At 50.1% G+C, this 23,886-nt stretch overlaps 2 protein-coding genes across 2 annotated transcripts; one reads left to right on the top strand and one right to left on the bottom strand.

Annotated features, from left to right (window-relative positions):
* Nucleotides 1-1,082: 1,082 nt before the first annotated feature.
* LOC123760914 (BTB/POZ domain-containing protein twz) lies at nucleotides 1,083-12,799 on the bottom strand. The gene is made up of 5 exons (XM_045746737.2): nucleotides 12,762-12,799; nucleotides 9,648-9,853; nucleotides 5,583-5,755; nucleotides 3,770-3,924; nucleotides 1,083-1,572 (listed from the first exon to the last, which is right to left on the bottom strand). The coding sequence occupies exons 1-5, from the start codon at nucleotides 12,797-12,799 to the stop codon at nucleotides 1,419-1,421; spliced, it is 726 nt and encodes a 241-aa protein (XP_045602693.2). The 3' UTR covers nucleotides 1,083-1,418.
* Nucleotides 12,800-20,165: 7,366 nt separating this feature from the next.
* LOC123760913 (uncharacterized protein DDB_G0287625-like) lies at nucleotides 20,166-22,853 on the top strand. The gene is made up of 3 exons (XM_045746736.2): nucleotides 20,166-20,203; nucleotides 20,980-22,028; nucleotides 22,843-22,853. The coding sequence occupies exons 1-3, from the start codon at nucleotides 20,166-20,168 to the stop codon at nucleotides 22,851-22,853; spliced, it is 1,098 nt and encodes a 365-aa protein (XP_045602692.2).
* The last annotated feature ends 1,033 nt before the right edge of the window (nucleotides 22,854-23,886 follow it).

Below are 23,886 nucleotides of genomic sequence, written 5' to 3'. Positions count from 1 at the left end.
GGCCAGAACATGACCCCAGTGGCCAGGAACATGACCCCAGTGGCCAGAACATGACCCCAGGGGTCAGTGAACATGACCCCAGTGGCCAGGAACAGACCCCAGGGGTCAGGAACATGACCCCAGGGGTCAGTGAACATGACCCCAGTGGCCAGGAACATGACCCCAGTGGCCAGAACATGACCCCAGTGGTCAGAAACATGACCCCAGTGGCCAGAACATGACCCCAGGGGCCAGAACATGACCCCAGTGGCCAGAACATGACCCCGGTGGCCAGGAACATGACCCCAAGGGTCAGTGAACATGACCCCAGTGGCCAGGAACATGACCCCAAGGGTCAGTGAACATGACCCCAAGGGTCAGTGAACATGACCCCAGTGGCCAGAACATGACCCCAGTGGCCAGAACATGACCCCAGTGGCCAGAACATGACCCCAGGGGTCAAGAACATGACCCCAGGGGTCAGGAACATGACCCCAGTGGCCAGGAACATGACCCCAGTGGTCAGGAACATGACCCCAGTGGCCAGAACATGACCCCAGGGGTCAGGAACATGACCCCAGGGGTCAGGAACATGACCCCAGGGACCAAAACATAACCCCAGTGGCCAGGAACATGACCCCAGTGGCCAGAACATGACCCCAGGGGCCAGAACATGACCCCAGTGGCCAGAACATGACCCCAGTGGCCAGGAACATGACCCCAAGGGTCAGTGAACATGACCCCAGTGGCCAGGAACATGACCCCAGTGGCCAGAACATGACTCCAGGGGCCAGAACATGACCCCAGTGGCCAGAACATGACCCCAGGGGTCAGTGAACATGACCCCATTGGCCAGGAACATGACCCCAGTATCAGGAACATGATTCTCATAAACATCATTATATAATCACCATTCTCACCCTCAACAGAATATTGAACACCAGTAGGTCCAAATAACTACCTTATCTATCAGTTAAACTTGTCGTATAAAACATCTTATATAATTTTTTTTATAGCATAACTACTATACAAAACCTCATACTTAACTCTCTCTCTTTTTTATCAACTTTGCCAAGAAGGATTTTTTTTTTCATATATATATATTTTTATCTCTTTTTTTTTGTTTTTACTTGTGTATCTTGTTTGGCTTGTAATTATTTCACTAATATTCTTTTTTGCTAGAAAAGTGGACCATAGTAATATTTTTTCAGGATTACTTTGTTTTTTATAGAAATTAGTGTGATTTATCATTTATGGGAAAGTGAGGAATTATATCCCCCCCCCTAAAATAATTAATAAATCCTTGGCCATTTGCATTCTTCATTATTCCCTGTTTACTCTCTTCCTTCTCCTCTCACTTTGTATTATTCACTCTTCTATTTATAACAATTATCTCTATTTCTTTCGTATTTTCGTGGCGTTGTATGGGGAGTGAGTGATCACAGAGGCAGGGCTCTCCGGCAGAAGAGGTACTCTGAGAACTGCTGGCCCTCCACGCCGCCCCCGTTACTGGTCACCAGGTTGAAGGAGGCGTTGAGGAGGCGCTGGATGGCCTGCATGGAGGTCAACTTGCAGTACCCGTTCAGAGGGAACCTGTGGAGGTGAGAAAGGAGGCACAGGTGAGGCTCTTGTGGTCAATAATGGTCATGTTGACAACTCTGGGGCCAGATTCACGAAAGCACTTACGAACCTGTACATCTTTTCTTAATCTTTCGCGGCTTTGTTTACAATTATTAAACAGTTAATGAGCTCGGAAGCACCAGGAGGCTGTTTATAACAATAACAACAGTTGATTGGCAAGTTTTCATGCTTGTAAACTGTTTAATAAATGTAACCAAAGCCGTCAAAGGTTGAGGAAAGATGTACACGTTCGTAAGTGCTTGCGTAAAGGCTTTTGGGAATCTGGCCCCTGGTGTGTGGCTCTTATAGCTCTATTGCTGTACATGTATCTCTCTCTCTCTGTCTCTCTCTATAACTATCTTAACTAAAAGTTGCATGTAATCCCTCTGAAAACCTGCAGGATAAAAAGGATTATTCATTTATTTACCACACGAGAGGAGAGTAATCAAATTCTTCTGAAGAGAATAATGTAAACAATTATTGGCTTCAACATCAGCACATCCCTTGATGGCCAGACTCTACATTGGTCTCTGCCTGAAAGAAGGTTCCCAAGAGACAACAACTTTGAACAGACGACGGGTGATCCCAGCTGGGTGGTGACGGAGGGCCCCGTCCTGCTACACACCTCTCCCGTCCACCATGAAGCACCGTCACCTGGGTGGACAGGGAAGCCTCAGGGGAATCTGAAGCACTGAAGCTGCGTACTGTTTCCACCCGGCTGCTTTCTTGTGTTACTTGGAGAGGTTCACAGTTTGAACATATGATGCATTTGTGAATCATTAGAATCAGTGAATTTTGAAGTAAACATTATGCATTATATTAGGAACTGAAAATTGTTATAACTTTTCATCTAAACTCAAAAATTGACGTCATCAGAGGTGGATTAGGTCCAGCAGGAGACCTGATGGCAGTGGTCTGGTCTTCGGTCTCTAAACATGGACCAAAGGTGAGAAGGACACCTTTGTTTCCTTATCTGGACCTTTATGGTGCAGCTCAGTGGAGCTCAAGGGGGGTTGAGCTCTGGCTCTTTGGTCCCGCCTCTCAACTGTCAATCAACAGGTGTACAGGTTCCTGAGCCTATTGGACTCTATATCTACACTTGAAACTCTATGGAGTCAGCCTCCACCACATCACTGCCTAATGCATTCCAATTGTTTGTTAACTACTTTGGTATTAAAAGAGTTATTGCTAATGTCTGTGTGGCTCATTTATGTACTCAGTTTCCACCTATGTCCCCCTTGTGCGTGTGCCCCTTATGTTAAATATACTGTCTTTATCTACCCTACCAATTCCTCTGAGAATTTTGTATGTGGTGATCATGCCCCCACTAACTCTTCTGTTTCCCAGCGGCGTGAAGTTCAGTTCCCGTAGTCTCTCCTCGTAGCTCATACCCCTCAGCTCGGGTACTAGTCTGGTGGCATACCTCTGAGCTTTCTCCAATTTAGTCTTGTGCTTGACTAGATATGACCTCCATGCTGCAGCTGCATACTCCAGGATTGGTCTGACATATGTGGTATACAAAGTTCTGAAAGATTCCTGATACAAGTTTCTAAAGGCCGTTCTTATATTGTGTGTGTGTGTGTGTGTGTGTGTGTGTGTGTGTGTGTGTGTGTGTGTGTGTGTGTGTGTGTGTGTGTGTGTACTCACCTAATTGTGCTTGCGGGGGTTGAGCTCTGGCTCTTTGGTCCCGCCTCTCAACCGTCAATCAACTGGTGTACAGATTCCTGAGCCTATTGGGCTCTATCATATCTACATTTGAAACTGTGTATGGAGTCAGCCTCCACCACATCACTTCCTAATGCATTCCATTTACTAACTACTCTGACACTGAAAACACACACTGACTGACTGACTGACTCTGACACACACACTGTGTGTGTGTGTGTGTGTGTGTGTGTGTGTGTGTGTACTGACTTAGTGCCCAGTATATGAGCAACAACTAATAGCGAGCCATCCCGCTCAATATATGCTCTATCACTAAATATATGATCTACCAGTCAGTACACAGCGAGTACCCTCCTGCCTGTGTTCTCCAGGCACACCTCGAAGACGCTCCTCCCAAGGAAGGAGTCAGTAAAGCATCAGCAAATGCTGACCCCTTGACTCAGCACACCCAGCCACACAATTGACAACAGCGACAAAACCTTAACACCAGCAGCAGCATCAGTACCTGATGATGAAGCGATGGTCGTGATTCCAGGCGAGCGAGGAGCGAGCGTCCATCATGGCCTGGGCCACCTCTGGAAACAGTTCCTCGATGACACAACGCTCTCCAGAGAGCATGACTCTCTCTCCCAGGTCTGGACAGATGTTGAGGGCGATCACCTGTAGAGGCGGGAGGGAGGGACAGGGAGGTTAGACGCCTGGTCCTGGCTAGGTTATGGCGAGTGAGGCCTGGTCAGGGAGTGAGAGGGAGAGAGAGAGCCGGACAGACACGTGGGTGAATAGAGAGTGAGAGTGAATTACAGAGATCCTTCAGTCCCTGAAGGATCAGGGACATCCCTGAATCACAGGGATCCTTCCGTCCAGCCTTAAGGCCCGCTCCTACAGGCTCTCACCGCCCCAACAAATCAGTCATAAACACAAATCAATAACTAATCAAAACCATTTTTTACATAAATGCAAATTAATATTTCTATACATTTTAAATCTATTGAAAGTTGGATGAAGGACAGGTTAGGTACGTGTAGGACAGGTTAGGTACGTGAAGGACAGGTTAAGTACGTGTAGGACAGGTTAGGTACGTGAAGGACAGGTTAGGCACGTGAAGGACAGGTTAGGCACGTGTTGGACAGGTTAGGCACGTGTAGGACAGGTTAGGCACGTGTTGGACAGGTTAGGTACGTGTAGGACAGGTTAGGTACGTGAAGGACAGGTTAGGTACGTGTAGAACAGGTTAGGCACGTGTAGGACACGTTAGGTACATGTAGGACAGGTTAGGTACGTGTAGAACAGGTTAGGCACGTGTAGGACACGTTAGGTACATGTAGGACAGGTTAGGCACGTGTAGGACAGGTTAGGCACGTGTTGGACAGGTTAGGTACGTGTAGGACAGGTTAGGTACGTGTAGAACAGGTTAGGTACGTGTAGGACAGGTTAGGTACGTGAAGGACAGGTTAGGTACGTGTAGAACAGGTTAGGCACGTGTAGGACACGTTAGGCACATGTAGGACAGGTTAGGTACGTGTAAAACTGGCACCCTGTTCCTTAACCCTTAGGCTGCTGAGAACGTCAACTGACGTTTGACCCCAGAAAACACTGTGACTAACAGCAAATAACGTTTAGAAGAATAATATATCAAGAGAAACGCACATAAATCCCTAATATCTGAAAGAACTGACAAATCTCTGGGTACTACTTACTAAAAGGAAGATAAATGTTGCCATTATACATAAAAATTAATTAATTGGAGAAGTTTTTGTTCTGAAACATCATAGTTAACGAGACTAGAAAATGATATAGTGTTGTTTCGAACCATTTATTCATATTTTCTTTAGTTAAGCCTATTTATATAACTTTTTTATTAAAATAGAATTGAATAGATAACTGGTAATTAGATTTCATTTTCTTAAGATCGATATTAGAATTAAATTATTGTGCATGATTCTTTTTTAAATATATAAACAAAATCTATATTTATAACGAATTTGCCATGAAAGATATATAAAGTTCAATTAACCTTTATTTTAGAGTGTTCATAGAAAATGTCTTCCGAACATTTCCGCAGTCAATGGATTATTGGGGAAAACTAAAGAGTAAAAGCCTTGAGAACTAGTTGAAATGGCCCATGACAACATGTCATACATATATACATATATGTATGTGAATATTAGACATTTTATCACTAGTTATATATAATTTAACTAGTGAAATATCGTCACTAGTTAAAAATTCACTAGTCACCCCTATTCATAAAAAAAATGTTTCTTATGGGCTATAAGAAAACTGGGACAATCAAAGCAGCTTTTGAAGGGGAGACTCACATCGTAGCCATGACTGTCATCCTCCTTCTTGATACCGTTGACAAGGGACTTGTGTTTGATGGACGATGACTGTGACGACGACTGTGAGGACGACTGTGACGAGGACGACGAGAGCAACGACCTGCGAGACTCCTGACGAACTCTCTTCATCTCCTCTACTTGCTTGACCAAACCTGCGGTGGGGGAGAGGCATTAGTGGTGTGGTGGGGGGGTCGGGGAGAGGCATTAGTGGTGTGGTGGGGGGGTCGGGGAGAGGCATTAGTGGTGTGGTGGGGGGGTGGGGGAGAGGCATTAGTGGTGTGGTGGGGGGTGGTGGAGAGGCATTAGTGGTGTGGTGGGGGGTGGGGGAGAGGCATTAGTGGTGTGGTGGGGGGTGGGGGAGAGGCATTAGTGGTGTGGTGGGGGGTGGGGGAGAGGCATTAGTGGTGTGGTGGGGGGTGGGGGAGAGGCATTAGTGGTGTGGTGGGGGGTGGGGGAGAGGCATTAGTGGTGTGGTGGGGGTGGGGGAGAGGCATTAGTGGTGTGGTGGGGGGTGGGGGAGAGGCATTAGTGGTGTGGTGGGGGGTGGGGGAGAGGCATTAGTGGTGTGGTGGGGGGTGGGGGAGAGGCATTAGTGGTGTGGTGGGGGGTGGTGGAGAGGCATTAGTGGTGTGGTGGGGGGTGGGGGAGAGGCATTAGTGGTGTGGTGGGGGGTGGGGGAGAGGCATTAGTGGTGTGGTGGGGGGTGGTGGAGAGGCATTAGTGGTGTGGTGGGGGGTGGTGGAGAGGCATTAGTGGTGTGGTGGGGGTGGTGGAGAGGCATTAGTGGTGTGGTGGGGGGTGGTGGAGAGGCATTAGTGGTGTGGTGGGGGGTGGTGGAGAGGCATTAGTGGTGTGGTGGGGGGTGGGGGAGAGGCATTAGTGGTGTGGTGGGGGGTCGGGGAGAGGCATTAGTGGTGTGGTGGGGGGTGGGGGAGAGGCATTAGTGGTGTGGTGGGGGGTGGGGGAGAGGCATTAGTGGTGTGGTGGGGGGTGGGGGAGAGGCATTAGTGGTGTGGTGGGGGGTGGTGGAGAGGCATTAGTGGTGTGGTGGGGGGTGGGGGAGAGGCATTAGTGGTGTGGTGGGGGGTGGGGGAGAGGCATTAGTGGTGTGGTGGGGGGTGGGGGAGAGGCATTAGTGGTGTGGTGGGGGGTCGGGGAGAGGCATTAGTGGTGTGGTGGGGGGTGGGGGAGAGGCATTAGTGGTGTGGTGGGGGGTGGGGGAGAGGCATTAGTGGTGTGGTGGGGGGTCGGGGAGAGGCATTAGTGGTGTGGTGGGGGGTGGGGGAGAGGCATTAGTGGTGTGGTGGGGGGTGGGGGAGAGGCATTAGTGGTGTGGTGGGGGGTGGGGGGAGAGGCATTAGTGGTGTGGTGGGGGGTCGGGGAGAGGCATTAGTGGTGTGGTGGGGGGTGGGGGAGAGGCATTAGTGGTGTGGTGGGGGGTGGGGGAGAGGCATTAGTGGTGTGGTGGGGGGTAGGGGAGAGGCATTAGTGGTGTGGTGGGGGGTGGTGGAGAGGCATTAGTGGTGTGGTGGGGGGTGGTGGAGAGGCATTAGTGGTGTGGGGGGGGGAAATTTTACCCACTGTATCAATATTATTATCTAAGAAATGTATTATTTCTGTATTATACCAGAATCATATCAGATTCATTATGTCCTACATCAACTAGTTGGATATAATGACAACCCCCTGGTTCCAAGGGGTTGTCATAGCCAGGGGGTGGTAATGGGGGACGAGCTCCCATGACCTATACAATGCTCCTATACGGCATGCGTCTCCAATAGTCTCTGACAACCAAGTCCAACTCCTGGCCTGCACGGGTGGCTTAGTCTTTAAGTCCGGCGGAACTGCTTTTACCGACAGGAGAAGGGGCGAGGGCGTGCCTCTGGCGCCTTAAAACCAGCTGCTCCGGGTAGATGGGACTCGATAGCCTGGGAAGGCAGCCCATCTAGGGGAAGGAAAACCCTGATTCTAAACCTTCGCTGCCTTGCCGCCATACCTCATTTTTGGGAAAGGCTTCAGGAGTCAACCTCGAGGAAAAATCCAGAGTTGGAGCCCCTAAGGCAGTTCCTTGTTGACGTCGACCTCGTTCTGGCAGCTCCTGCGACGTTGCTGGAACCATGTGTATTGGCAATTGCCTTTCTATTGGATAATTTCAGCAACGTGGAGAGGGGGGACCTGCTGCATGGGTTACAGCTTCTCCTCCATATCTACCTACCCCAGGCTTTGCGCCCTGTCAGGGCGCAACTCCATAGTCTTCCGAGACTGAAGGATGCACACTACTACATCAACTAGATCCTACGTGACAATGTTATCATGATCACGTGCGCCATTAGGCCTATATGCGCCTACGTGACATTGTGCAAGATTTCTCAAGAATCTAGAAGGTTCCAGAATTATTAATTAAAAACAATTGGAACATCAATTGACTTCAGGTGATGGATAATACAAATCTGTTACCAAGAACCAATGGTACTATCAAGGACTACTTATAATCTTTAAATCCTATATCTAATTGGATTATAATCACATTTTATTTCAATAATCTGTCTAGATAATTAAAATATTCAATAAATATACAATAAAGGCAGCACTCAGCAAGGAAGGGAGGAGCCAGCTTGGACCTTAAGCGCCCGAGGTTTTGTTTACAAACAATGGAAGCACGTGGTGGTGTCAAAGACTTTCTTTTAGGATTTACAGCGCATAAACTAATCTTATATCACCAGTCATGGCTTTCTAGATACTGAGGGAGTTCCTGGACTATATATATATTTTGGGATATTCCTGGTACTTTTATCTAAATAAAAGTGTAAAGTAGCACACAAGGTGATGCCGCCTCCACCACTACATTATCTTGGGCCAGATTCACGAAGACGTTACGCAAGTACTTACGAACGTGTATATCTTTCCTCAATCTTTGACGGCTTTGGTTACATTTATTAAACAGTTTACAAGCATGAAAACTTGCCAATCAACTGTTGTTATTGTTATAAACAGCCTCCTGGTGCTTCCGAGCTCATTAACTGTTTAATAATTGTAAACAAAGCTGCCGAAGATTAAGAAAAGTTGGACAGGTTCGTAAGTACTTGCGTAACTGCTTCGTGAATCTGGCCCCTTAATCTTATCCTAAATCAAAGCTATTAATGGACATATTCAACAGCAAAGCTGATATAAAAAATAAAGTGCCCATCTCTTAAACTCTAATAAGAGAGATTATACAGTCTTGCAACTTGTCAGATGACATGAGCGATTATTCGTAGTGTGTTGATTGGCCAATTGCCTCCTGTTATAACCTTAATCTATCCAATTGATTAAAAAGGCGATGAGTCACAATAACGTGGCTAAAGTAAGTTGACCAGACCACACACTAGAAGGTGAAGGGACGACGACGTTTCGGTCCGTCCTGGACCATTCTCAAGTCGATCATCAACAATTGATTAAACCTGTTTGTGGTTATACTGTGGGACAACGCCCTAAATATCAGTAAGTTTGGATTTAAACTTTCAGCAACTGAATCTTTTACTTGAATATTTACATTCATGCTTGAATTTACTCAATTATTGAATCCTTTCATATAAATTTGAATATATGTGTATACATAATTGATCTTATTCATTGTTAACAATTACTAACTTAGTTATCATTAATTTATCATTAGTGAATCTTACTGAATATAATTTCTTCGCATAATTGCATATATATCATAGTTGTACAATACAAATTGTAGTGTATATTAGTAAGTGATTATTGGCTGTAGTATTAATATTAGAGCTAGGCTAGAAAGGGGAGCCGGTCGGCCGAGCGGACAGCACACTGGACTTGTGATCCTGTGGTTCCGAGTTCGATCCCAGGCGCCGGCGAGAAACATTGGGCAGAGTTTCTTTCACCCTATGTCCCCCTGTTACCTAGCAGTAAAATAGGTACCTGGGTGTTAGTCAGCTGTCACGGGCTGCTTCCTGGGGGGTGGAGGCCTGGTCGAGGACCGGGCCGCGGGGACACTAAAGCCCCGAAATCACAACCCCCCCCCCACAACCCCCAGAGACCTACCGTCAATCTCGAAGTATCTGGCCTCTTCAAGGAGGAGGTCGTGGTCGGTGAAGTCGTCTGGGAGGAGCATCCGGCCGTGTCGCATGTAGTTGAGGATATGACGGAACATCTTGCCATCCCTGTCTATGAAGTAGTGCTGCTTGAGGGAGTCCAGGACGATGGGGATGGAGCCGTTGAAGAGCCGGGCCAGTCTGCTCTCTGGGAACCTGTCCACACCAACAAACATCATTACAATCATTTATTTTTTGCATTCGACATGTAACATAGGCATTAAAATGTTAAATTTTGCCTCGAGGGGCGAGTTTATTGGGCAGCGCCACTCATCCTGTGAGTGGACACACCGCCATAGTGACAGTATTGGGCAGCGCCACTCATCCTGTGAGTGGACACACCGCCATAGTGACAGTATTGGGCAGCGTCACTCATCTTGTGAGTGGACACACCGCCATAGTGACAGTATTGGGCAGCGTCACTCATCCTGTGAGTGGACACACCGCGATAGTGACATTATTGGGCAGCACCACTCATCCTGTGAGTGGACACACCGCCATAGTGACAGTATTGGGCAGCGCCACTCATCCTGTGAGTGGACACACCGCCATAGTGACAGTATTGGGCAGCGTCACTCATCCTGTGAGTGGACACGCCGCCATAGTGACAGTATTGGGCAGCGCCACTCATCCTGTGAGTGGACACGCCGCCATAGTGACAGTATTGGGCAGCGCCACTCATCCTGTGAGTGGACACGCCGCCATAGTGACAGTATTGGGCAGCGCCACACATCCTGTGAGTGGACACACCGCCATAGTGACAGTATTGGGCAGCGTCACTCATCCTGTGAGTGGACACACCGCCATAGTGACAGTATTGGGCAGCGCCACTCATCCTGTGAGTGGACACACCGCCATAGTGACAGTATTGGGCAGCGCCACTCATCCTGTGAGTGGACACGCCGCCATAGTGACAGTATTGGCCAGCGTCACTCATCCTGTGAGTGGACACACCGCCATAGTGACAGTATTGGGCAGCGTCACTCATCCTGTGAGTGGACACACCGCCATAGTGACAGTATTGGGCAGCGCCACTCATCCTGTGAGTGGACACACCGCCATAGTGACAGTATTGGGCAGCGCCACTCATCCTGTGAGTGGACACACCGCCATAGTGACAGTATTGGGCAGCGTCACTCATCCTGTGAGTGGACACACCGCCATAGTGACAGTATTGGGCAGCGTCACTCATCCTGTGAGTGGACACACCGCCATAGTGACAGTATTGGGCAGCGTCACTCATCCTGTGAGTGGACACACCGCCATAGTGACAGTATTGGGCAGCGTCACTCATCCTGTGAGTGGACACGCCGCCATAGTGACAGTATTGGGCAGCTCCACTCATCCTGTGAGTGGACACGCCGCCATAGTGACAGTATTGGGCAGCTCCACTCATCCTGTGAGTGGACACGCCGCCATAGTGACAGTATTGGGCAGCGCCACTCATCCTGTGAGTGGACACACCGCCATAGTGACAGTATTGGGCAGCGCCACTCATCCTGTGAGTGGACACACCGCCATAGTGACAGTATTGGGCAGCGCCACTCATCCTGTGAGTAGACACACCGCCATAGTGACAGTATTGGGCAGCGTCACTCATCCTGTGAGTGGACACGCCGCCATAGTGACAGTATTGGGCAGCGCCACTCATCCTGTGAGTGGACACGCCGCCATAGTGACAGTATTGGGCAGCGCCACTCATCCTGTGAGTGGACACGCCGCCATAGTGACAGTATTGGCCAGCGTCACTCATCCTGTGAGTGGACACACCGCCATAGTGACAGTATTGGGCAGCGCCACTCATCCTGTGAGTGGACACACCGCCATAGTGACAGTATTGGGCAGCGCCACTCATCCTGTGAGTGGACACACCGCCATAGTGACAGTATTGGGCAGCGCCACTCATCCTGTGAGTGGACACACCGCCATAGTGACAGTATTGGGCAGCGCCACTCATCCTGTGAGTGGACACACCGCCATAGTGACAGTATTGGGCAGCGCCACTCATCCTGTGAGTGGACACACCGCCATAGTGACAGTATTGGGCAGCGCCACTCATCCTGTGAGTGGACACACCGCCATAGTGACAGTATTGGGCAGCGCCACTCATCCTGTGAGTGGACACACCGCCATAGTGACAGTATTGGGCAGCGCCACTCATCCTGTGAGTGGACACACCGCCATAGTGACAGTATTGGGCAGCGCCACTCATCCTGTGAGTGGACACACCGCCATAGTGACAGTATTGGGCAGCGCCACTCATCCTGTGAGTGGACACACCGCCATAGTGACAGTATTGGGCAGCGTCACTCATCCTGTGAGTGGACACACCGCCATAGTGACAGTATTGGGCAGCGCCACTCATCCTGTGAGTGGACACACCGCCATAGTGACAGTATTGGGCAGCGTCACTCATCCTGTGAGTGGACACACCGCCATAGTGACAGTATTGGGCAGCGCCACTCATCCTGTGAGTGGACACGCCGCCATAGTGACAGTATTGGGCAGCGTCACTCATCCTGTGAGTGGACACACCGCCATAGTGACAGTATTGGGCAGCGTCACTCATCCTGTGAGTGGACACACCGCCATAGGTAAGATGCATAAGATGTAATATCCAGGTAAGATGCATTATAAGTCTTCAGACACGTAAATATCTACTGAAATTCCTAATGTATAAACTATAAAGAAACTTTTAAAATCACAATTTTTTTTACTAATTTGAGTAAAACAGCCCTTGATAATAATAGATCTTGAGCTAGAGATAATAGATATAGATAATAGATCTAATAATAGATCTAGATGATGAAAGAATTATCTCCTAGTTAACCGGACCACACACTAGAAGGTGAAGGGACGACGACGTTTCGGTCCGTCTTGGACCATTCTCAAGTCGATTGTGAGAATGGACTCACAATCGACTTGAGAATGGTCCAGGACGGACCGAAACGTCGTCGTCGTCCCTTCACCTTCTAGTGTGTGGTCTGGTCAACATTCTCATTAAAGCTCTGGGTTAATTTTGAGTACCAGGGTAAGGTTGTAGTGCTCTTGTGAGCTCAGTTACCCAAACGTTGTTCTGAAGCTTGTTAATTCGGCAGACATCATCGTTGTTTGTTCATGAAAAACCCTTTACACACGACTCGCAAATGAATACGTTCGGACATTTCTCGAACAACGCTTCGTTCATTTGCCATGTTTAGAGGCCTCGTTAACAAGGCAGCCCGTCCTCCAGCCCGTCCTCCAAACAAAGATCCAAAAGTGATTCCATCCACCCGCCAAACCCACTGTCTATGAATAAAAAGCGGTTTACATACGACTCACAACTGCTGACGTTCGAACACTTCCGGAACAAGTTCTTCACTGACGACTGGTGTTCGAACCACAACGCTATAAATGCTTCACCCACGTACTACAAATACAAATAATCGCCAACAGAACCTAAACACCTAACCTAACCTATGCCTATATATGCACAATATGCTAATATATTATAATATTAATTTATATTTGAGAAAATTTCCATTTGGAATGAACAGCATGTTATTAAAATTGATGAATGCGTCTGTGGGGTCGACCGCTGGATGGAATGGACTTGCTCCGAGGACGGGTTGTAAACACAAATTATCAACAACAGAACCTGAACCCTCAACCTAATTTAATTTAGGCCTAACCGTATTCTAATATATATTAATACTAATTTACACATGGTAATACTCAGATTTTGAATACATAGAACATTGTCATTGACGAATGTGACTTTGGATTCGACCGAGCTCGGACGAGCGTGTCCTGACGGCCGAGCTCGGTCGAGCATGTCTTCAAGACTAGTTCCTTAGGAATTATTCCAGAACCACACTAAAACTTGAGATTAATACTTGAGTCAAGTTCTGGTAATTCCTGCGAAAACTCTCAGTAATACTTGGAAAACTTCTAATAACTTGTAAAGTTCTAAGTAATAACTTGTAAAGTTCTAAGTAATAACTTGTAAAGTTCTAAGTAATAACTTGTAAAGTTCTAAGTAATAACTTGTAAAGTTCTAAGTAACAACTTGTAAAGTTCTAAGTATTATCTTTGAAAATTCTGAGTATTATCTGACTACATAATGAAATTCATATATAATTATGGAACACATTTCTGTGTAAACAAAATATATTATCTGGTGATATATTTCTGAATGTTCGGTTATACACTTGTATGAAGCACAGTATAACATATTTCCTCCCTAAATCTCCCTATGTATGCTGGGGTATACCCCTGATATACCCTCAGCGAGCTTAGTTCACTCGACACTGGCTTCAGACCAAGGACAGTCCGGTTGCTATATTCACTCTCGAGTTCTTGAAGATATCCTCAGAGCGCGCCAGAGTGAAGGTGATATCTAACCTCTAATCTTAGGGAACTCTTGCTATCATTCTGTCCTAACCCCCACCAGATTAATATATGTGTTATTAAACATAGATATATAACAGGAGATAACACACAGATCATTAAGAAAAGATATCACAGAGACGCATATCTTGAGGTTATCTTGAGATGATTTCGGGGCTTTAGTGTCCCCGCGGCCCGGTCCTCGACCAGGCCTCCACCCCTAGGAAGCAGCCTGTGACAGCTGACTAACACCCAGGTACCTATTTTACTGCTAGGTAACAGGGGCATAGGGTGAAAGAAACTCTGCCTATTGTTTCTCGCCGGCGCCCGAGATCGAACCCGGGACCACAGGATCACAAGTCCAGTGTGCTGTCCGCTCGGCCGACCGGCTCCCCATGAGAGAAGATATCACAGACCCATGAGTCCAGATAACACAAGACACCCATGAGAGAAGATAACACAAGAGACCCTTGAGAGAAGATAACACAGAGACCCATGAGAAAAGATAACCCAGAGACCTATGAGACAAGATAACACACAGATCAACGAGACCAGATAACACAAGAGACCCATGAGAGAAGATAGCAGCATGACACACACACACACACACACACGCGCGTGTGTCCAGGTGATCTTGTGTTTGCGTGCGTGGAGGTGGAGCGAGGAGACAGCGTCTCCTGGCCTGCCATCTCCCTGTTGACATCAAACACATTTGGCAGTTTATTAAAATATTCGACTCTTTGGGGGGTGATCCAAAGGCTTCCTTTTGGGACATATCGACCTCCACAACAACCTGCTCGACCATGGTAATGATCTGAGGAGTCTTAGCGTTCGGGTTTGTTAAGTGTGAGGTGTATTTTGAAGTGATGTTGAATGAAGTGGTCTTTTCTGTTGATATCTCTTGGTTCTTTCCCCCCTATTCCTGTTTCTCCTTTGCATTCCTCTTCCCCCCTCCTTCCTCCTCCTCCACCTCCTCCTTCTCCTTCTTCTTCTCCTTCTCCTCCTCCTCCTCGGAGCTTCGTAGATGTCCTTTCGTTTTGGTAATCCCAGAGAAAGTCAGTCAAATTGCAAGAATGTCAATTTGGTCGAGGCAAACAGCCAGGGGCGGGATGCTTTCATCCCGTCTACCTCTTCCAGGCCCGTCGGGGCCCTACCCACGGGCGGCCCGCCTCTCCTGGGGGCCCGGGTGCTGGGGGCGGGGGTGCTGGGGGCGGGGGTGCAGGGGGCGGTTACCTTGAGATGGTTTCGGGGCTTAGCGACCCCCGCAGCCTGGTTGTCGACCAGGCCTCCTGGTTGCTAGACTGGTCAACCAGGCTGTTGGACGCGGCTGCGAGCAGCCTGACGTATGAGTCACAGCCTGGTTGATCAGGTATCCTTTGGAGGTGCTTATCCAGTTCTCTCTTGAACACTGTGAGGGGTCGGCCAGTTATGTCCCTTATGTGTAGTGGAAGCGTGTTGAACAGTCTCGGGCCTCTGATGTTGATAGTTCTCTCTTGAACACTGTGAGGGGTCGGCCAGTTATGCCCCTTATGTGTAGTGGAAGCGTGTTGAACAATCTCGGGCCTCTGATGTTGATAGTTCTCTCTTGAACACTGTGAGGGGTCGGCCAGTTATGTCCCTTATGTGTAGTGGAAGCGTGTTGAACAGTCTCGGGCCTCTGATGTTGATAGTTCTCTCTTGAACACTGTGAGGGGTCGGCCAGTTATGTCCCTTATGTGTAGTGGAAGCGTGTTGAACAGTCTCGGGCCTCTGATGTTGATAGTTCTCTCTTGAACACTGTGAGGGGTCGGCCAGTTATGTCCCTTATGTGTAGTGGAAGCGTGTTGAACAGTCTCGGGCCTCTGATGTTGATAGTTCTCTCTTGAACACTGTGAGGGGTCGGCCAGTTATGTCCCTTATGTGTAGTGGAAGCGTGTTGAACAGTCTCGGGCCTCTGATGTTGATAGTTCTCTCTTGAACACTGTGAGGGGTCGGCCAGTTATGTCCCTTATGTGTAGTGGAAGCGTGTTGAACAGTCTCGGGCCTCTGATGTTGATAGTTCTCTCTTGAACACTGTGAGGGGTCGGCCAGTTATGCCCCTTATGTGTAGTGGAAGCGTGTTGAACAGTCTCGGGCCTCTGATGTTGATAGTTCTCTCTTGAACACTGTGAGGGGTCGGCCAGTTATGCCCCTTGTGTGTAGTGGAAGCGTGTTGAACAGTCTCGGGCCTCTGATGTTGATAGTTCTCTCTTGAACACTGTGAGGGGTCGGCCAGTTATGCCCCTTGTGTGTAGTGGAAGAGTGTTGAACAGTCTCGTGCCTCTGATGTTGATAGTTCTCTCTTGAACACTGTGAGGGGTCGGCCAGTTATGTCCCTTATGTGTAGTGGAAGCGTGTTGAACAGTCTCGGGCCTCTGATGATAGAGTTCTCTCTCAGAGTACCTGTTGCACCTCTGCTCTTCAACGGGGGTATTCTGCACATCCTGCCATGCCTTCTGGTCTCATGTGATGTTATTTCTGTGTGCAGGTTTGGGACCAGCCCGTCCAATATTTTCCACGTGTAAATTATTATGTATCTCTCCCGCCTGCGCTCAAGGGAGTACAGATTTAGGCTCTTTAGTCGGTCCCAATAGTTTAGATGTTTTACTGAGTGGATTCTAGCAGTAAAGGATCTCTGCACGCTCTCCAGGTCAGCAATTTCTCCAGCTTTGAAAGGGGCTGTCATTGTGCAGCAGTACTCCACTCTAGAGAGCACTAGCGTCTTGAAGAGTATCGTCATCGGTATAGCATCTCTAGTGTGAAAAGTTCTTGTTATCCAACCTGTCATTTTTCTTGCAGTTGTGACGGCTACTTTATTGTGTTCTTTAAAGGTAAGGTCTTCCGACATGAGTACACCCAGATCCTTTACATTGCCTTTCCGTTCTATGTTATGATTTGCCTGAGTTTTGTACGTGGTTTCCGTTTTTATATTTTCATTTTTTCCATAGCGCATGAGCTGGAACTTATCCTCGTTAAACACCATATTATTTTCTGTAGCCCATAGAAAGACCTGATCTACATCTGACTGGAGGTTTGCCGTGTCCTCTATGTTGCCTACTCTCATGAAGATACTAGTGTCATCTGCAAAGGATGATACAGTACTATAGGTTGTGTTCTTGTCTGTGTTCGATATGAGGATGAGAAAAAGTACTGGAGCAAGCACAGTACCCTGGGGGACTGAGCTCTTCACGGTTGTTGGACCGGATTTGATTTTGTTAACTATTACACATTGGGTTCTGTTGGTCAGGAAATTGTAGATCCATCTGCCTATTTTCCCGGTAATTCCTTTTGAACGCATTTTATGTGCAATATCACCATGGTCACATTTATCAAAAGCTTTTGCGAAATCTGTGTAAATTACATCAGCGTTTTGTTTGTCTTCCATAGCATCCAATGCCATATCATAGTGGTCCAGCAACTGCGACAGGCAAGAGCGCCCTGTTCTGAAACCATGTTGTCCGGGGTTATGGAGTTGCTGTGATTCCATGTATTTTGTGATCTTACTTCTTAGCACTCTCTCAAAGATTTTTTAAGATGTGTGATGTTAGTGCTATCGGTGTGTAATTCCTGCCTCCCCACCTCTCCCCAGCACCCCGTCCCCTGGAGAGCTGGGGGAGAGGTGCTGCGGACCCAGAAATGTGAATTTGGGGATTGATGCCGAGGACTCGAGTTAGAGAACTGTCTTGAGGATATTAGGGTGAGTGAGGGTGTGACAGGGGCTGACGTTAGGGTGAGAGTGTCCCAACCATCTTATCACCCTCAGTCCCCCAACACACACAAGGGCTAGTGACCCACAGAGCCTCTGATCCGTATAAGTAATCTTGAGAAATAAAATAATCACGATTGACCTTTGACCTGTAACCAAAGACTTATGACCTGTGAGACATACCCAGTGACCTGTGAGACATACCCAATGACCTGTGAGACATACCCAATGACCTGTAACCAATGACCTTCGTCGTGTACCAGGTGACATTTGATGTGTTTGTACAAAGTTACAGTGGCCCGCCCCCCCCCCTCCATGACCTTTGACCTATAACTAATGACTTATGACCTGTAACCTCTACTCACTGACCTCTGACCTATAAGTGGTCACTTCTGACCCGTAATCATTTGCCCTTTGCCCACAAATCACTCGGCTATGACCAGTAGACACCGTTAAGGGGAGTAGGGGGCAACGTGCCCCACTGTCAAGGAAGAGGGGGGGAGGGTGGAAGGGGGGTGTAGGGGGGCGTGGGGGGGGCGCAGGTGTGTCCGAACTATCTAAAACAAACGTTATAAAAACAGGAGAACTTGGACCCGCCTCGAACAATTTCCATGCCATTTACAAGATTAAGGAACCCAGTCCGGTTAACCGGTTAGAGAAGTATGCGGTTAAGCGGGACGGCCCAGGTGGGGGGGGGGGGATAGAGGTGGTGGGGAGGGGGGGGGAGAGGAGAGACGCCCGCGGGGGGTGCGCCCCCTTGTGTGTGTGTCACTTGTTTTAAATGGCGAGGTTTATTTCTGCCTTTTATTCCAGAATAAACAGGAGGGGTTAAATAGCCTTGATTAATGTGGCGTGCTTAAAGGGGGGAGGGGGAGGGGGAGAGGGGGGGGGAGGGTATAATATACTTTAGTATACAAGAATAAGGAGACCTGAAGTATGCCCCAGACAGTGGCGGTAGACAGTACCCCAGACAGACAGTGATGGTTAAATGACAGCGAGCCCAACCGTCTCTCCTGGAGGCCAGGCAGTAGGCCCAGCGGCGCTCAACACCCGGTATTATGACGGTGGGGGAGGGGGGGGAGGGGGGAGAGAGAGAGAGAGAGAGAGAGAGAGAGAGAGAGAGAGAGAGAGAGAGAGAGAGAGAGAGAGAGAGAGAGAGAGAGAGAGAGAGAGAGGAGAGAGGAGAGAGAGAGAGAGAGAGAGAGAGAGAGAGAGAGAGAGAGAGAGAGAGAGAGAGAGAGAGAGAGAGAGAGAGAGAGAGGGAGACAAAGAGACAGAGACAGAGACAGAGAGACAGAGAGACATACCCACCACACCCAGGGGGGATCCAGCACTTCCTGTGTGAGCATGGATCCATCAGCCTGTGGTGGTGTGGGCGTGGCACCTCTACTCTTCACTGGGACAATTCTACACTTCTTTTTCAGTCCAAAAAATTAACTTTGTATCGTGAATATTTGGACCTGTCATCCTTGTATGTCGCAAATACAGCAAATACAACATCTGTGTCTTGTATTCCTGTCAATGTTTGAATGATTCTGTCACAGGAGGACTACAGGTGGCGTGGACAGAAGTCACGTTGATTCACAGAACTATTGTTGGAGGCTTAAAGGAGGAGGAGCTACCTGAGAGGCGGAGAGGGAGCTGGTAGAGGTATCTCCCTCTCTCCCTCATCACGGGAGGGAGGGAGTGAGGGAGGTAGTGAGGGAGAGAGAGGGGGAAGGGGCTAGGGTGATATACCAGACAGGACAAGTTCAGTCATTCCCCTCCGGGGCACCACAAGCTCCAGGCCCACTTCCTCGCCTCACCTCCACACCCCGATCACCTACACCTGTCTTTAGCACACACACACCTGCCTTCCCTGACCTCTCAAAACTCTGGTCATTAACTAACAAAAGGTCGTCGAGCACCAATTAGAATGTATTTCCAATTAAAATGTCTGGGGATGCTCCAGGACGCAGGTTCGAATCCTCGTCACGGCCCTTGTGGATTTGGTCACTACATTCTCTGGAAGAAGGTCACTACATCCTCTGGAAGAAGGTCAACAACTCCTCGAGCTCCAGGATAGTCTGGGGCTGACCTTTGGAGCCACCAAGGTCACTTACAAAGGTCAATGGGCATCTAAATATCTAATGCAAATATCAAATTGAGTTTTGTTTACAAATATCCACTTACAAACCCAGTAAAATGTCCGACCAAAACCCATTGTGTCCAAACACTAAGATCAGAGTACAACATTAATGTCCTGGACATTAATGGACCTGTACGACCTGGACCATTCTCAAGTCGACTTGAGAATGGTCCAGGACGGACCGAAACGTCGTCGTCCCTTCACCTTCTAGTGTGTGGTCTGGTCAATATAAATAGGAAACTCCTAGTATGGTTCAGCTCCTCCAGACACTTACAAGATGCCAGAGGTAAACTCTTGGGACGGTCTCAAAGCTCTCAAGATGTACTCTCTGGGAAGGCGGCGAGAAAGGTGTCACATAATATATACATGGAAGATACTGGAGGGTCAGGTCCCAAATGTGCACAGTAGAATAACACCATACTGGAGCGAGGAGCAGAGGTGCCATAGGTACTGTGTCAATGACACTGGCACTCCTCACAGCACCAGTGTGGAGTAGAGGTGCCATAGGTACTGTGTCTATGACACTGGCACTCCTCACAGTGCCAGTGAAGAGTAGAGGTGCCATAGGTACTGTGCCTATGGCACTGGCACTCCTCATAGTGCCAGTGAGGAGTAGAGGTGCCATAGGTACTGTGTCTATGGCACTGGCACTCCTCACAGTGCCAGTGAAGAGCAGAGGTGCCATAGGTACTGTGTCTATGGCACTGGCACTCCTCACAGCACCAGTGAAGAGCAGAGGTGCCATAGGCACAATCAGAGAACACTGTATAAACATCAGAGGTCCGCGGCTGTTCAACACCCTCCCAGCGAGCATTAGAAATATTGGGGTAGAGGCGCTTGGCTTTATGTGGGCGGCGTTGTGGTGTGGGCGGCGTTGTGGTGTGGGCGGCACGGGTGGGCGCGGGGCGGCGCGGGTGGGCGCGGGGCGGCGAGGGTGGGCGCGGGTGGGCGCGGGGCGGTGGGCGTCTCCGCCAGCCGAGTTCATATATATGCAAATATATTGCCTGCGGGGCTTCGACTCCCTTGCGCCCTCTCGCTCTCTCCCTCCCCGTACACCCGCAGCTACACCCGCGGCTACACCCGCAGCTACACCCGCGGCTACACCCGCGGCTACACCCGCGGCTACACCCGGGGCTACACCCGCAGCTACACCCGCGGCTACACCCGCGGCTACACCCGCGGCTACACCCGCGGCTACACCCGGGGCTACACCCGCGGCTACACCCGCGGCTACACCCGCGGCTACACCCGCGGCTACACCCGGGGCTACACCCGCGGCTACACCCGCAGCTACACCCGCAGCTACACCCGGGGCTACACCCGCAGCTACACCAGCGGCTACACCCGCAGCTACACCAGCGGCTACACCCGGGGCTACACCCGCAGCTACACCAGCGGCTACACCCGGGGCTACACCCGCAGCTACACCAGCGGCTACACCCGCAGCTACACCAGCGGCTACACCCGGGGCTACACCCGCGGCTACACCCGCAGCTACACCCGGGGCTACACCCGCAGCTACACCAGCGGCTACACCCGCAGCTACACCCGCGGCTACACCCGCGGCTACACCCGCGGCTACACCCGGGGCTACACCCGGGGCTACACCCGCGGCTACACCCGCGGCTACACCCGGGGCTACACCCGCGGCTACACCCGCAGCTACACCCGCGGCTACACCCGCAGCTACACCCGCGGCTACACCCGCAGCTATACCCGCGGCTACACCCGGGGCTACACCCGCGGCTACACCCGCGGCTACACCCGCAGCTACACCAGCGGCTACACCCGGGGCTACACCCGCGGCTACACCCGCGGCTACACCCGCGGCTACACCCGCGGCTACACCCGCAGCTATACCCGCGGCTACACCCGCGGCTACACCCGCGGCTACACCCGCGGCTACACCCGCAGCTACACCAGCGGCTACACCCGGGGCTACACCCGCGGCTACACCCGCGGCTACACCCGCGGCTACACCCGCGGCTACACCCGCAGCTACACCAGCGGCTACACCCGGGGCTACACCCGCGGCTACACCCGCGGCTACACCCGCAGCTACACCCGCGGCTACACCCGCAGCTACACCCGCGGCTACACCCATACACCATGTGGCTACACCCATACACCATGTGGCTACACCCATACACCATGTGGCTACACCCATACACCATGTGGCTACACCCATACACCATGTGGCTACACCCATACACCATGTGGCTACACCCATACACCATGTGGCTACACCCATACACCATGTGGCTACACCCATACACCATGTGGCTACACCCATACACCATGTGGCTACACCCATACACCATGTGGCTACACCCATACACCATGTGGCTACACCCATACACCATGTGGCTACACCCATACACCATGTGGCTACACCCATACACCATGTGGCTACATCCATACACCATGTGGCTACACCCATACACCATGTGGCTACATCCATACACCATGTGGCTACACCCATACACCATGTAGCTACACCCATACACCATGTGGCTACACCCATACACCATGTGGCTACACCCATACACCATGTGGCTACACCCATACACCATGTGGCTACACCCATACACCATGTGGCTACACCCATACACCATGTGGCTACACCCATACACCATGTGGCTACACCCATACACCATGTGGCTACATCCATACACCATGTGGCTACACCCATACACCATGTGGCTACACCCATACACCATGTGGCTACACCCATACACCATGTGGCTACACCCATACACCATGTGGCTACATCCATACACCATGTGGCTACACCCATACACCATGTGGCTACACCCATACACTATGTAGTTACACCCAGGATAGCCTACACCAGGGCATGATGCCAGTTTTAATAGTGAAATGTGACGTTGGATTCCCGTAGAGTTATTTTTTGGGTACTTTTAGCTTCAGGCTGAAACCAATGTTTATGGGCAGGACAAAACGTCGACCAGACTGTGCGACACAGTGGTTGCCAGGATCAGGTTGGGTTACCGTTACCTGTGGCAGGTGGCTACCGTTACCTGTGGCAGGTGGCTACCGTTACCTGTGGCAGGTGGCTACCGTTACCTGTGACAGGTGGTTACCGTTACCTGTGGCAGGTGGCTACCGTTACCTGTGGCAGATGGCTACCGTTACCTGTGGCAGGTGGCTACCGTTACCTGTGGCAGGTGGTTACCGTTACCTGTGGCAGGTGGCTACCGTTACCTGTGGCAGGTGGCTACCGTTACCTGTGGCAGGTGGCTACCGTTACCTGTGGCAGGTGGCTACCGTTACCTGTGGCAGGTGGCTACCGTTACCTGTGGCAGGTGGTTACCGTTACCTGTGGCAGGTGGCTACCGTTACCTGTGGCAGGTGGCTACCGTTACCTGTGGCAGGTGGCTACCGTTACCTGTGACAGGTGGCTACCGTTACCTGTGGCAGGTGTCTACCGTTACCTGTGGCAGGTGGCTACTGTTACCTGTGGCAGGTGGCTACCGTTACCTGTGGCAGGTGGCTACCGTTACCTGTGGCAGGTGGCTACCGTTACCTGTGGCAGGTGGCTACCGTTACCTGTGGCAGGTGGCTACCGTTACCTGTGGCAGGTGGCTACCGTTACCTGTGGCAGGTGGCTACCGTTACCTGTGGCAGGTGGCTACCGTTACCTGTGGCAGGTGGCTACCGTTACCTGTGACAGGTGGCTACCGTTACCTGTGGCAGGTGTCTACCGTTACCTGTGGCAGGTGGCTACTGTTACCTGTGGCAGGTGGCTACCGTTACCTGTGGCAGGTGGCTACCGTTACCTGTGGCAGGTGGCTACCGTTACCTGTGGCAGGTGCCTACCGTTACCTGTGGCAGGTGGCTACCGTTACCTGTGGCAGGTGGCTACCGTTACCTGTGGCAGGTGGCTACCGTTACCTGTGGCAGGTGCCTACCGTTACCTGTGGCAGGTGGCTACCGTTACCTGTGGCA

This window comes from Procambarus clarkii, chromosome 3 (genome assembly GCF_040958095.1).
Source record: "Procambarus clarkii isolate CNS0578487 chromosome 3, FALCON_Pclarkii_2.0, whole genome shotgun sequence".
NCBI classification, from domain to species: Eukaryota; Metazoa; Arthropoda; class Malacostraca; order Decapoda; family Cambaridae; genus Procambarus; species Procambarus clarkii.
This window is presented reverse-complemented; position numbering and strand designations above follow the sequence as displayed.